This window comes from Canis lupus, chromosome 14 (assembly GCF_048164855.1).
Source record: "Canis lupus baileyi chromosome 14, mCanLup2.hap1, whole genome shotgun sequence".
In the NCBI taxonomy this organism is placed as follows: Eukaryota; Metazoa; Chordata; class Mammalia; order Carnivora; family Canidae; genus Canis; species Canis lupus.
In genome coordinates, this window is record NC_132851.1 from 38,418,982 (window position 1) to 38,434,371 (window position 15,390).

Consider the following 15,390-nt stretch of genomic DNA (forward strand, 5'->3'; position numbering starts at 1 on the left):
CTTTTGCAGAAGGGGATTCTTGCTGTGAACGAGACAAGATGCTGGGCTGCCTCTGGTCCTCCAGAACACGGTTGCTCTGGGCCACAGGTACTGGAAGGGAAATAGGTTCATTTGCATGTAATTTGCATACAGCTGCTGAAAATAAGCCCAGATTCCCCATCACTTAAAAACTGCATTGTTTCCATCTTGAATGGGACCTTCCCACGCGCGCACCACCCCCAATCACCCCGCTGTGGGGTGACGTCCCCTCGTCACCCCTCCGAAGGAGGCAATTCCCCACTTAGGGGGTGACCTTAGATCGGGAACCTCCTCCCTGGAGAGGAGCTAGGTGTTCCCGCGGCCCTCCCAGCCGAAGCATGCGAAGTTGGACAGTGGGAGGGTGGGTTCAGGGGAGCTGCTGAGTTCTCCTGCAGGGGTGAGGCTGAGCGGGACCACCTTGCGTGGCAGGTGCTTTGTGAGCCTGCAGCATCCTCGACAGCAGGCCTAATGCATCTAAACACCTGGGCTGGGCAGGATGCCAGGTGCTGCCTCCAGAGGCAGGCTGCAGCCGGCTGCCTCCCCCCGAGAGCCTCTGGGGGTCTCTCCGTCCTCCAGGCCACCATCGTCCAGCCCCCTCCCTCCATCTGCCTGTCCTTTGGCCGGGGCTCAGGAATGCTCTGGACCTGCTGGCACAGCTCTCCAAAGCTCAGTCTGGGAATCAAAGCTGTCAGGCAGAAGCTGGGCTAGAAAGGGCCCTGGGGGCCGGCCCCCCGACGTGGCTCCAGAGCACTTGTGAACAGGGTCTGGGCCTTTCTGGAGACCCGCCTGGACGAGGGTCTGTCTGGCTATCGTGAGGTGCAGCCCGACGCCCCTTCCTCCCTTGGAGGTGGGTGCACAGCTCAGAGGCTGGAGGTCGGGGCCTAGGCATGCCGCTCATCCTCGGGCTCCATGCCCAGCTCCTACATCCCTTGCAGCCCTCCTCTGCTAGCGGCAGAGCCAGCCGCCCCCCGGAAAAGCCCTTGTGCCCACTTGGCTGGCGCCACGTCCAGAAAATGAACCAATTCCACCTGTGTGCTCCTAACACCGCCCCAGTAGGCAAGCAAGTGCTCAGGTGCACACGCACGCACACGCAACACGTGCACCATGCCTGTGCACCCAAGCTCACCGCCCCCCCCGGGCATGCCTGTGCCTGTGCCCCCGGGCTGTGAGCAGATGCTCCTCGAGTGTTTCCTGTACCTTGGACATCTCTACCTCTAAGGCCTCAGATTCCTCACCTGTGCAATGGAGTGGCTGCGTCTTCCCTCCGGGGGCTCTATGAGGACCGCACGCGGGGGGCCCCGCACCCTGGGGGCCAGGCCTTTCTAGCTCTGAGATCTTCCTGGCCTCTCGAAGCAGTCCCAGTGCCCTCCACTGGGAGGCCTTTCCCAAGCGACGGGAGCCAGGCTGATTTACCCTCTATCCCTGTCTGGCCGCATGTTCCCTCTGGGCCGCAAGGGCACCCCTGTCCCTGGCCCATCAGACAGGAGCACGGTGGCTGGGCCGCCCCCAGCCGCGCCCCCCAGCCTGTTTGCCGGCGCCCTGCTGGCCTCCCGGAGCCCAGGGTGAGGGGTCAGCTCAAGGGGCTCCACGCCCACTCTGCACTCCCTCAGGATCAAGGCGGAACGCGGCCTCTGCCTGGGAGGGACCTCTCCTCCTCAGCCTTGGGGGCGCCCCTGCAGGACCTCACTCCAGCCAAGCAGCCCCGAGCGGCCCAGCCTGACCCCAGGCCCCGTGTGCCCCGATCCGAGGACGCCCCCACTGCCAGCCCGGAGACCAGGCATGGCCCTCCGTGTCCCAGACACCCCAGGCGCGGCCCGGCGGGCTCAGAGGAGCAGGGCCCCCCAGTCATGATGAAGCTGGGCTACGGCCATGCCAGCCTGGACTCAGGCCTGCCTGACCTGCCTCTGCCCCGAGGAGCCAAGGGCACCGTGGGGCAGGGAGGTGGGGCTGCACGCCCTGCACGGGCTGCAGGGGCCTAGTCAGGGCCATGTGTGACGCGGGGGCTCCAGGGCCGGAGATGGACGGTGTGCAGGGAAAGCACCCCCACCGCCGCTGGGCTCCCCGGCCCTGTCCACCCCTCCCACTGGCTCCCCTCAGGCGGGAGGAGGTCCCCTGCTGTCACCCCGCACTTACTCCACACGGAGCAGACTGATTTAAATCTCCGCCCATTACATAGTCTCATTCATTTGGGGAATATAAAAAATAGTGAAAGGGAATAAAAGGGAAAGGAGAAAAAATGTGTGGGAAATATCAGAAAGGGAGACAGAACATGAAAGACTCTTAACTCTGGAAAACGAACTAGGGGTGGTAGAAAGGGAGGTGGGTGGGGGGTGGGGGTGACTGGGTGACGGGCACTGAGGGGGCCACTTGACAGGATGAGCACTGGGTGCTATTCTGTATGTTGGCAAATTGAACACCAATAAAAAAATAAATTTATTTAAAAAAAAATCTCCGCCCAGGGTTATCTTTCTGCTGGGCACTCATTCAGATGGGGGCTGGGGGGGACCTGGGGGGCTGGGGGGGCCTGGAGCCGCGCAGGGGGAAGGGCAAGGCTCTGGGGCCCCGGCCTGAGACCGAAGTGCACACAGGGTCCCCCCGCCCCTACGGCTGTCCCCCACGGCACCCAGAACAATCCGCATTTACATCTCTCAGCAGATGGAGGAGAGAATCTATAACAATCTGATCACGAAAATGAGATTGTCCCGTGTTCTCCGCGCCCAGGGGTGTCACACACTCAGGCCTCGACTGAATCCACTTGCTGCTATTTGACCCGCTCAGCCGCCAGATGGAAAGGCAGCTGCCCCTCCCTGCCCCCAACACTGCCCACCCCCCCAACGCCCCCCCTCCCCCCGCAGCAGGCTCAGCAGGCCGGGAGGGTGGGCGGGGGGTGGGGTGGGGGGGGTGAGCAGTGGGCCCCCCCCAGGCTCCCTGGTTAACACACCCTCCGCCCAGATGACCGAGAAGGGGCCCAGATGACCCCAAAGCCTCCCGGGCGCCCTGGGGCTGAGTCAGGGTGGTCCAGAGGCAGCAGCCTTCAGGAGCATCGGGTGGCTCCAGCCTGCGAATCCCCCCCCTCCCCGGGGCCTTCGGGAGGCTCGCTCCCTCTCCCTCGGCCAGGGCTCAGGGCTCCCTCTCCCTTGGCCAGGGCTCCGGGATGACTCGGGCCTGGGCAGCTTGAACCTGGCCCCTGACGCTGCCAGGCACCCAGCGAGCACATCTGAGATTCTGACCAACCCCAACCCCTAATTTTACAGAGAAGAGAATGGAAAAGGGCAAGTCGCGGTCATGAGAAAACTACCCCAGAACCTGAGCACCTGTGAAGCTCAACTGACTTCTGAAGGAAGAGGAAGAGAGGAGGGAGGGAGGAGGGAGGGGGAGGAAGACAGGAGGGAGGGAGGGAGAGGAGGACAGGAGGGAGGGGAAGTGCAGGGGAGGGAGGGAGGAGGATAGAGGAGGGAGGGAGAAGGAGGGGGATAGGAGGGAGGGGAAATGCAGGGGAGGGAGGAGGAGGGAGGGGGGAGGGAGAGTAAGGGGCAGCTGGGCTGGGCTGGGCCCTCAGCCCCGAGGGTCTCCTGCCCTCCCTGCGGTCTGCAGGCCACTAGCCCTGCCCTTTGCAGGACCGGCTTTAGCTCCTCAGGCCTCCCTCCCCTCCGGGGGACCCGCGGAGTCCCACCCTCCCCAGTTCCGGGGGTGCAGGGACTCCCAGGAGCACATTCACAGGGCACCGGGCACCATCCTAGGCACCAGGCAGGGGTGCGGAGGGAGCCCTGCCCGTGGAGCTTGCGTCCTACTTGGCAGAGAACGGGGCGTGGGCCCGGGGGCAGGAATCGGGACTGTCCTCTGAGGGACACTGCGTGTGTGGCGGGGAGGTGGCCAGGCGGCAGGGGCGGCAGGGGAGAGCGCCGGGCAAAGGCCGAAAGGGCAACTCAGTGTCCCGCAGCGCGGTCACTTTTACCAGCACACAGCCCGAGCGTGCACACGCGTGTGTCCTCCTGCCCCTCGGGCTCCGGGAAGGCAGGCGGGGACACCGCGGGGACACCTGATGCTGTCCCTGGCCCCGGCCACCTGCCGTCCTGGGATGGGCAGGCCATTGAGCTCCGTGGCCACCGGCCGGCTCTGAGCATCACAACGCTGGCAACTCCCCTCCTCTGCTCTCTGGAAACGTCTGTAGAGGCCGGGCCTCTTCCTTGCGGTCTGGGGGCGGAGGGGCGGGGAGCACACTTAAGAGGCCGCGAGGGCTGGGTGCTCCCCGCCAGGCGCTCTGGGCCGGCTGTGCTTCTCCAGGAGCCCGTCCGCTTGTCCCCTGAGTCTCCACCCTTGGCCTCCCCCCTCCCCACTCCGGGACCAACCTCACTAGTGGCTCGTCCACTTGCGAGGTCTCCCCAGGGACCACTTCTGGCATCGAGGAGACTCTGCGACGACGGGGCACGGCCTGTGTCCGGCTCCTCCCTTCCAGCTTCTCTGGGTTGGCTGCTTGTCCCTGCGGCACCTTCGTGCAGTAACCCCCGGCCTGCAGCCTGCGGACTTGGCGACAGAAGCATCTCGGGCTTGAAGGTCCCCCCCCACCCCGAGTCTGACGTGCCGTGTTTTGTTATTATTCAATCATGTCTTCACACATCCAGTAACTCGCACACCCGCTGATGGCTTCTTTGACCTCTGAGTTATTTAGGAGTCTTTTGAAATTTCCAAACATACAAAAACACTTATTTATTTTTACTGCTTACATCAACAATCGCATTTCTCTAAACTGCATTTTCTAAAAATCGCATGTTTCATGCATTACTGACTCTCTGAAGTCTCGACAGACTTTGTGCATCTCACTTGTGGTCTAATGCCGTGCACGTCCCTGGGCGCAGTGTCAGGGTCCTGAGAGCCGGGGAGGCCCAGCGTCCTCTCTTCCCTAAGCCCCGGTCTCCCCGAGCGCCCGCTGGGGCCTCCCCACGACATCGGGCTCCTCGGGGAGGGACAGTCGTGCTGCACCTCATCTCGACCTTTTTTACCAGGTGTTTACAGGTTAGGGTTCTCATCTTCACGACGAGTGCCACCTGTCACAGAGTAACTCTTCACCACATCTAATTCGTTCTTATTTTACTAATATTGACGAACATGTGTCCTGACGTCCATTCCGTCTGTAAGCAGCTCTGCCCCCTGCACCGCGGGTGCGGACTTCGTGCCAGGCTGTCGGTGCGTCTTCACCTGATCCTTGTCCTCTTGTCAATGGCAAAGAGATCATTTTCCTGCAATCAGACGATTTACCTGCATCCAGTGGGCGCTGCCCCCATGTGCAGAGGTGTGCTTACGGGCATGATTGCCCGCTTTTCCACTCGCTGTATGTTTTTCCTTCCACGTTAGTTTTGTCACCTCTTTTTTTTTCCTTTTTCCTTTTTTGTTCAGTAAGAATTTGTGTTTGCTTCATTGCGTTCTCATTCCATTTTTACCGGTTTGGAAGTTAGACACCCTAACACTCCTGGTCCAGAGGTGACCCTCACCTCAGATCTCACTGGATCCTTGTGTACACGGCCAACCCCGGGTGATCCAGCCACGTCCTCCAGCCAGTGCCACCAAGACTTGCACACCACTGCCCGGCGGGCCCTCTGCAGCCGCACCCTGGCCACCATGGCGCCTGTCCTGCCACAGTGCCGTGGCTCTGACAACATTGTGTGTGCGGTGACTCACACGCCAGGTGTGCAGCTGTTGGGCAACATACTTAAGAAGCTACCAAACTGGTTTTCAGTGTGGCCATCCCGTGGGGGAAGCACGGACAGCCCAGGCCCCCCAGGTCCATGGGTCTCCCCCTCCGGCCTCTGGGGCAGGTGCACAGCAAAACGTCGTTACAGTTTTACTTTGCATTTCTTGAGCACCCAGGGTGCTGACCGTCTTCTCAGGTGCTCAAGGGGCCGTCGTAAATCTTCTTTGGTGAGCATCTGCTCAAATCTTTTGCCCGTTTTCTCACTGAAGTGTTTTTCCTACTGTTGAATTTAGAGAACTCTTTACATGTACAGATACAAGATACAGATACAAAGAGAACTCTTTACATTGTACAGGATACAAGTCCTCTGTCAAATATGTGACTTGCAAATATTTGCTCTCTAGTGAGTAGCCTGTCTTTTGCACAGCGTACGTTTTAAATTTTGATGAAGGAGCCCTTGAGTTTTTACCATATATAATTCCTAACAGAAGCTAAAATTAATCCATATTTAACTTCCCTGCAAACAATATGAGATGAGAATATTCTAGCAACTTTTCTCAACTAATATATTATCCTCGTCTGGTTGTGGGGTCTAACAATTTAACCCCACAAAAGTTAGATGCCATTGTCATAACCATTACTTTATTAAAAAATAACTTTATTATTTCACACAGTCCTTAGTTGAGAGTTGCCTACGTATTCACTGATTTCTTGGCTCTCTGTCCTTGTGTTACAGATCTTCCCTCCAGCGTCACCTCCTCCATCCTTCAGATGTTCCACTAGGGGAAGCCTCTTGCCGGTGAGCCCGCCATGTTCCCACTGGCATGGAAGCACCTGCACTTGTCTTTGTCCTTGACGGGTGGTTTTGTTGGAAATGAGACTCTACGCCCATGGTTATTTTTGGAACACTTCGCAGATAAGGCCTCACCGGGCTCCCCTTTCCCCTGTGGTTGACGTGGGTCAAGATCCCCTCCGTGCCGACCGTGGTGCTCCACGGCGTCTCCACACGTGGCCGGCAGAGCAGTTGTCGCATTTCTGCTGTGCGGTGTCCCTGCGCCCCCTGCACCTGCCTGGCCTGCGCCAGACTCTGGCCTCCTGGGCCCCAGTGGGCCCCATTCCACCATTCATCTCCACCGGCTCAGCCCGTGCTGCACTCTGGTGTCCCTCCAGTGTTTGCCACCTCCTCTGTGACCAGACGCCCCGATGCACGGCCGTCCACACTGCATTTTGTGTCTAAAAGTTAGAGGTGATCTTTTTCAGACCCACTTGGTCACTTTTGAGAATCTCTTCTTATTGTTCACTTTTTTGATTTCTTATTTTAAAATATTTCTCAGGACCTACGTACTTACAAGTCTAATTCCAGTAGCTGCAATCCCTCCGGGGCTGTGTCAGCCAGCTCGGCGCCTCAGTGAACCCAGGCTGGGCACCTGAGACAGCAGAAACGGGTTTCCTCCCGGCCCTGGCGGCTGCGAGTCTGGGACCCACACGTGGGTGGGCTACACCCCCGAGGCCCCCGTCCTGGCGGGTGGACGGCGTCCCCTCCCCGTGTCCTCACGTGGTCGTTCCCTGGTACGCGTCTGTGTCCCGCTCTCCCCTCCTTGCGAGGACATCGGCCGACTGGATGAGGGCCCCCGGGACCTCCTCTGCCCTAATCACCTCCACCAGGACCCGGCTCCAAGCACAGTCACCCTCGGGGGCCCGGGGGCGAGGACACAGAGTGTGGACCTGGGCACACAGTGGGGCCCACTAACAGGGCCTCCGTTGTTACCTCTGCACCTGCTCCTGCTTCCTCGGCTTTCTGCTCTGTGGTCCCGTCACATATGAGTGGTCTTGGACTGTGGGGTCACATGGGCCCCTCGTGCAGTGGGCAGCCCAAAGGCCCGACTGGCCCCTTCCCTGCACAAAGGGCCTTTGCATCTCTGGGATCTCAGATGAGCCCTGAACTGGCTTCTGAAACCAGCACTTTCCAGGAGGGCAGCAGGGGAGGTGATGGCGGATAGGGAACAAGACCAGGTCCTTGGCTTCTTTGCAAAGCAACAAAACATTTTAAACCGTGGGTTTATACGTTAATCTGGTCCGTACATAGCAGGAGGGCCGCAGGGACTGTCTAAGCCACCCTCCCAGAGCGGATCTGCCCAACTGCCCGCAGGTCCCGCGGCTCCTCCGGGGGATGCACGAGGCTCACTTGGTGCGGCAGCTCCAGGCAGGGACCGGGCATGAAGCTGCAGTCCTGAGACCGGGCTCCGGGCCTGCCCTGGACGTCACCCCTCGATGCACCCCAGACTCTCAGGCTTGCCATCTGTACCAGGGCTGCAGCAGCTCCAGTGAACACCATCCCCACCACTCGGGCCTCTGGAACATACCACCGAGGCCCTGCAGTCAAGCCACAGACTGTCACAGCAACATCCCCCTGGTGCCAACTGTCACCTTCTAGACGCCCCAAATCAGGACCATTTCCTCTCAGCCCCCTCGGGTCCTTCTGGAAGCCTCCGCTGGCATCTGTCACTGCAGCCTTCGCGGCTCACCTCCTCCGCAGGGCAGCTCCTTCCTTCTGTCGCCGCCCCGACTCCACCTCCCACGCAGGGTCCTCCGAGCCCTGTCCTGGCCCCTTCCCTCCACAGGGACGCCCGTGCTCCAGGGCACCCCCCCGCTGGGCCCACGGGCACCTGGTACGAGACCCCAGCCCTGACTTCACCACCCACCTGCTCCCTTGGGTTCAGAGTCTGCGCTGCCCGGGGACAGTGTCCGAGCAGGGCGGGCTCTGAGGCTGGCGGCCGGGGAGCTGCAGCCTCATCGCAGGGCAAGGGGCTGGCCGTCCTCCCGCTGCCTGTGCGCGCTCCCGAAGACCTTCCTCCCCAGGGCACTCTGGCTCTGGCTGGCTCCTGGCTAACCCTCCTAGAGGCTCTTCGGGCTACCCTAGCACATACCCAAGACCGGCAGCTTCCAGCCCAGGTGTGAGGAGGGCACCTCAGGACCACTGGGGCCCCTCCATGCAGGAGCGCCCCCGCCCTCAAGGCCAGCTGGGGCCTCCGTTCTCCCTGAGGCGTTGCCCGGCCTCCCCGTGCACCTGGCCCACGGCCTGCAGGCAGGCACCCGCTGTCCCATCACGCTCATCCGTGGCCCTGTCTGCAGCACAGGGTCCAGCCACAGAGGCTGAAGTGCGCATGAGGGCCATGGAGGCAGATGGACCTGGAGGCGTCACCTCTCAGGCCCCGACTCCTGAGTCCACAGTAGGGGTGAAGGCTGCTGGTCCCCAACCTCAGCCCAGATTCCCTGCCAGCCCCTCCCCCACCTGTTCTCCGGGCCTCACCGACATCTGCCAACATGCCTTCTTCAGCACAGCCTCCCCAGCCTCTGGGGGCACTGGGTCCTACCGTTGGGTCCCAGGCCAGCCAACGGAATGTGGTGCACGCAGAAGCATCCTCAAAGGGAGTGGACGTGCCTTCCTAATCCCTCCTCTTCATCCTGCTACTTGGAACGTGAGTGCCGTGGTAGGAGTCCTGCAGCCATCCTGGCGCGTGAGCACCGTGACGGAGTAGGGACCAGCAAGCCATGCGAGTCCGCAGGGACCGAAGAGCCACCTTGCTGTGCTGGATCACCAAGCTCAGATACCTTCCAAGTAAAAGTCACAATGCCTGTTTTCTCTAAAATGTGCCACCTGGGTGTTTTGTCAAATACAGCTAAATCTAGTTTTAACTTACACACAGAAACCATTACCCAGGGAGTATTTACTAGCTTAGCATTGTTTCCTACAGCAGACCACGAGCTCCGGAAGGAGAGGCTTCTGGTCTGCCTTGCTTACATATGCACCTTCCACACATAGTACGGGGCCAGGCCCAATGGGGTCTCAGAGAGGTATTATGGGAATAACTAGGGCGAGGGCCCAGGGTGTGACTGGGGTCAGGGCTCAGAGAGTGACCGGGGTCAGGGCTCAGAGTGTGTCCAGGGTCAGGATCCAGAGTGTGACCGGTGTCAGGGCCCAGAGAGTGACTGGGGTCAGGGCTCAGAGAGTGACCGGGGTCAGGGCCCAGGGTGTGACTGGGGTCAGGGCTCAGAGTGTGACCAGGGTCAGGATCCAGAGTGTGACCAGGATCAGGGCTCAGAGAGTGACCGCGGTCAGGGCCCAGGGTGTGACTGGGGTCAGGGCTCAGAGTGTGACCAGGGTCAGGATCCAGAGTGTGACCAGGATCAGGGCTCAGAGAGTGACTGCGGTCAGGGCCCAGGGTGTGACTGGGGTCAGGGCTCAGAGTGTGACCAGGGTCAGGATCCAGAGTGTGACCAGGATCAGGGCTCAGAGAGGGACCGGGGTCAGGGCCCAGGGTGTGACCGGGGTCAGGGCTCAGGGTGTGACCAGGGTCAGGGCTCAGAGTGTGACCGGGGCCAGAGCCCAGAGAGTAACTGGGGTCAGGGCCCAGGGTGTGACCAAGGTCAGGGCCCAGGGTGTGACCAGGGTCAGGGCTCAGTCTGAGACTGGAGAAGGCATCAGCCTGCAACAGGAGGAAGCAGTGTCTGTTGCAAGTAGGGAGGTAGATGTCAATCTGTAGTGCACATAGAGGACAGAAGGGTGCATCCCGTCCACGCGGCACGAAGGTTAGGGGAGGCTCAGAGAAGGCATGCAGGGATCCAAGGTTTGCCGCGTAGTAGGAAGGCTTCCCAGGGCGGGGCCATCTGCGTGAGGTTGCAGGGACAGCAAAAGGCACCACTTGCACCCACAGAGAGGAGGCTGGGAGGGCGCCCGGGTCACATCCCAGGGAGCCGCTGGATGACGGCTGAAGAGCCCAGGCTTTCTTCCGTAGACAAGGCTACCGGCATGCTGCCGGCCCACAGTGAAAATGGACAACCAGAGCAGGGTCCTGCCCGTGTGCCAGTAACACCAGTCCTGGCCCTCCCCAGGGCTGGGGCTTCCACAGGAGCCCTGGAACCAGCACACCGCCCAGCCCACACCAATACTTCACACTCTGGGAGGCTTCTAGCCACGACGGTCAGGAGGAGGTAAAGGGGAGGCGGGCAGAGGGCACGGGGCCCAGGACCAGCGAGGCCCTGCGGTGTGGGGACCCCTGCCCTCTCCTGTTGGCCCCACAGCCTCCCTGTGTGCGTGGGCCAGGGGTGTGCACCAGCTCCCTGAGGGACCCAGCAGGGGCACAGTGGGTAACGGATGGGGCCGATCTGGAAACCCAGCTAGCGCTCTGGGCTCCCCACCGGGGCTGAGCACAAGGGTGCAGCCCACCCGAGATCAGGACTGGGCTCCGTCTCATTTGTTGGTGAGCATCATCACTACCTTTACTGCCTTTTTCATTATTTTATGCTTATATAGGAAAAATACTTTTTTGCAGGAAAAATCAGTAGGTACAAAACAGCACCCCACCCCATACAGTACCCAGTAACACATACGCATATGCGTGTCTATCAAGCCACAGCTCTAACTGGGCAGAAAGGACTCCAGGCCTGCAGGACGTGGTTCCCTTGGCAGAATGAAGAAAAGTGCAGGACCCAGCCCGCAGAGTCCACACATCCAGGAGGAGAAGGCTTCCGGTGGGCACTCCGGGTCCCCGGGGGCCTTCGTGACACCCAGCTGAGCCACCCTTCCAGGTCTGGGGACGCTCTAGCGGCCCTGTGGCTGCAGGGAGGTGCCGGCCCTGTCCTCCAAGGGGCTCACTACAGCTGGTGAGCACGCAGGATGGCAGCAGGGGCTCCACTCGTGCCCCTCTGCCCCCTCCAGCCATGAGGTCCCTGAGCAGACCTCTGCCCAGGACCTGCAGATTGGCTCCGAGGCCTTTCCTGGCACATCGTTGAGCCCCAGGGACAACGTCATGAGTGTCCTTTGTCCTCACTGGTTCTGTCGAGGCTCTAGCCCTGCCCGGCTGTCCCTGGGCCCAGCTCTCAGAAGGGCTGGAGTCCCCACTGTGTGCGGCCTTCTGGGGGCCAGACCCTAGACCTCGTCCTCCACCTTGAGGATCATCCCTGAGAAGACCTCCAGGCCTGGGTGGGAGCCCTGGGGGCTGTCCTGGGAGCCTCTGGTGGACCCACGGGCCGCTCCGCCAGGCAGGGTGCCCTCCGGGGCCGTGGGCGAGGTTCCCTGTGCCGGGCAGGCCCCCACCAGCTTCTCGAGGGTCCGGTTGAGGGCCTCCACGCCGTCAGCCAGCCGCTGGCTCTGCTCTGCCAGCCTCTGCAGCAGCAGGTTCTGCTGAGCCATCAGTGCGCTCTGCTGCTGGGACCAGTGGGAGAGCAGGGCACCCTGTCGCCGATGGGAGTCCAGCAGCCGCTGTTCAAACTCGGTGGCCTCCCCTGCGGGCCTCCCAGGGGGCGGGGCTGGTGCAGCGGAGGGCGGGGAGGGCCCAAGGGCCCCCGGGAACGCAGCCGCAGGTGGCGCTGAGGCTGGGGAGGCTGGGGAGGCCGGTGGGGAGGGTGAGGAGGTAGGTGCAGCGATAGTTCCTCGGAGGTCCAGGGGGTCGGGTTCAGGCAGGCTCGGCCCATCCAGGGTCCGCAGGGGTAGCCACAGGCAGCTGGGGGCCTCATCCTCCTCGTCCGCTGGTGGAGGGAGACAGGAAACGTCAGCCTCCAGCAGCCATGACCGGGGCAATACGTCAGAGGGAGGGAGAGGTGACGGAGGGGGGACCTCTGCACACGGAGCACTTAGGCCTCCCGGTCCCTTCTGAGGTGGGCAGCAGCACCCACTCGAGGGAGCAATTAGGACTCGCAGGGGGAGTCTTCCTCCAGTAACACTGAGGTCCAAACCTCAGCCCGGCAACTGCAAAGCCTCAGTGCCCAGCCCCCACGCTGCCATTTGTCTACACATCCACCTAGCTGGCTGTTGTCTATCCACCATCCCGTCTGCCCATCTGTTCACCTACACATACCACCCACTCACCTACTCGCCCTTCAGTTTCTTCATCATCCATCTTCTTCCTTCCTTTCATTCTTTCCTTATATTCATCTGTCCATCCACCCATCCACCATCCATCTACCCATGCCTCTATCCACCCATCCATCATCCATCTATCCATCCATCCACCCATCCATCTACTCATGCTTCTGTCCATCCATCCTCCATCCACCCACCCATTTACTCATACCTCTATCCACCCATCCATCCATCATCCATCCTCCACCCACCCACCCATTTACCCACACCTCTGTCCACCCATCTGTCTACCATCGATTCATCCACCCATCCATCATTGATCCTCCATTGACCCACCCATTTACCCATGGTTCTGTCCACCCATTCTCCATCCATCTATCCATCCATTTACTCATGCCTCTGTTCATCAATCCATCATCCAACTGCCCACCCATTTACTCATGCCTCTGTGCATCTCTCCATATGTCCATCATTCATCCTCACCCACCCATCCATCTACCCATAGCTTCATCCACCCACCCATCACCATCCCTCCCATCTCCAGCCACCCATCTATTTAACTACATATCTGTCCACTCACCCATCCACCCACCCACCCATCCATTTATCCACACCTCTGTCCATCTATCCATCCATCCACCATCCTCCATCCATCATCCTCCATCCACCCAGCCATTTACCTACACCTCTGTCTACCATCCATACTTCTGTCCACCCACCTAACCATCCATCCATCCATCCATCCACCCATCTATTTATTCATGCATCTCCATCTAGGCACCCATCCACTGATCTCTGGGTCCACTTCTCCAGCAAGTAGGTGTTTGAAAAATGAGAGAGTATACATGAAGCAGAGCTTCCCCAGAAAAAGCCCTGGACATGAAATTCTAGAGCTTAGGCTCCAAAGCCAGCTCTGCTTCCTGAGAGCTGTGCAGCTTTGGGAAACCCTTCTCTTCTCTGGACCTCCAATCCCCAATTCAGGCCATAGGGATGTCTAACCCTCCTCTTGTCAGGGTGCAGCAACCTTCCCAGGGAAAACCTGGACCTGAAATGTGGGGCTGTGCCATGTCCTGTCTTTCTGGACACTTCTCAACATGCCAGTGGAGATGAGTGGGACAACATTCCTATGTGGCAGCAACCCTGGGCTGTGCCTCCTGGGTCTGAGCCTCACTCACCTCACCTATGGCACAGAGGTTACTGCTTTGCAATGGAAATGGGGTAGTGACAGGATCACCCCAGATGGCAGGGTCCAATGAGCTCCCTGGGAATAGGACAGGGATGGGGGTCTGAGCCTGATGAGGTGTCCATGGACACAGGTGGCCATCCATGCCGCCTCCACCTCCTTCTGCTGCTCCTCCTCCTCACTGTCACATCTTCCTCCTGTGGTCCTGGCATCTGCTGATCCTTCTGCCCTGGTGGCCCCAGGTATTCATGGAGGAAGCTATCCTGCTGGCTTGTTGCTTCCCTCTCACGATGCAGCTGTCGAGGGCGCCTGATAGGCTCCGCCACTTGGAAGAGTTCCCATCAGAGAGAGGCCGGCCCTGAGCTTCGGGCATGTCTGCTTGCTTGTCATTTCCAACCTGTAGCTTCCACTCCGGGAGGCCTCGGAAGGACCAAGCCTGGTGGAGAGGTCCCAGGTGGAGGGCCTGGCTGCCCTTGGTGTGCTGCAAGGTGGCGGGGCTGTGAGCCCAGCAGTGAGCACCAAGTTGGCATCAGTCTGCCTCTCCTGGTGCAGCATTTACCAGGTCTCGTGTGCAGCTGACCCTCAGTCATCCCGCCTTCTCACTCTGGTGGCCGTGGATGGAGAAGAGGGGAAGCCAACAGAGCTCTGACTTCCCAGAGACCCCAGGGAATGAGGACATCGTCTACCCACCTTCTCCTGGAGCCCTCTGCCCTGCGGCCCCCCACGGTCCCCACACAGTGGTCATACTGCAGCCTATGAGCTCGCCTGTGTGGCTCCTCCTTCGGCCTCTGCACACGCTGTCCTTTCCTCCAGGATGACTACCTGGCCTCCAGGATGGAGCATGCGCTCTCCCAGGAAATCTTCCTGCCCCACTGGCCAGGGCCCTCTGCTCACTGGACTGGACCGTCCATCCCACCGTACCCCTGAGATGCCCACTCGTGGGGTGATGAGCTCTACAGTGTCCGTCTCTGCCCATCAGAGCCCAGCATGGAGCAGAGGGCCAGTGAGTGAGTGAGGAGTGAGTGGATGGCTGCCCACCCCCCACCCAGCCAGACCAAGACCTAAGCCTGCCTGGCCTGATGGGCTGCTCACACGGTGGCAGCATGGCAGCCTGGAGGCCCAGCCATCAGACCCCAGGCAGCTCTAGGCTGCATCCGCAAGCAAATAAAGGCCTGATATTTGCTCTCCCTCTGAGCCAGCCAACTGTCCCAAGCCAAGTTCTGATGGCTCCAGGTAGGGAGGGCCCATCCCAGCCTCCAGCCCAGGGCCAGGCCAGAGGCAGACCCGAGCCACACAGGGGCCTAGGCAGCTGGTGCAGGTGCAGGATGGTCAAGAGGAGGGTCAGAGGAAGGTGACAGACACTGCCAGACCCAGCTGCCCTTCTGGGAAGAAGGGAGAGGCCACAGAGCCTTCAGGACGGGCAGCTTGGCAAGTGAGCTCCTGAGTAACCATGGCTGTGCCCAGCGCCCATAGCAGGGAGATTCCCCAAGTGGGTCCTGCTCATGCTCTGGACCTCCAGCTCCCATGAGGCCAGCTGGACAAAGGCCCTGGCCGCCCACCACCAAATGTTGGGCTTCCTTGCCCTTCTTTGCTAGAATCTGATCTGAGCATGGGAGTTTAGGTAATACTGATGCAATG

The 15,390-nt window shown here is 60.4% G+C and overlaps 1 protein-coding gene across 15 annotated transcripts in view; it reads right to left on the minus strand.

Moving 5' to 3' along the window:
* The window catches only part of TSNARE1 (t-SNARE domain containing 1), a 146,064-nt gene that overhangs the window by 32,014 nt on the left and 98,660 nt on the right, over positions 1 to 15,390 (minus strand). For 9 of the 15 annotated variants that reach the window (XM_072774700.1, XM_072774698.1, XM_072774706.1 and 6 more), the window contains one exon: positions 10,962 to 12,235. The exons of 2 other annotated variants lie outside the window; for them this stretch is intronic. In XM_072774700.1, the coding sequence (XP_072630801.1) occupies positions 11,637 to 12,235 (599 nt within the window). In that variant the 3' untranslated portion in view covers positions 10,962 to 11,636. Of the gene's footprint in view, positions 1 to 10,961; positions 12,236 to 13,744; positions 14,250 to 15,390 lie in introns of those variants that run through there. 4 more of the 15 variants (XR_012006934.1, XR_012006935.1, XR_012006933.1 and 1 more) reach the window with 4 other exon arrangements.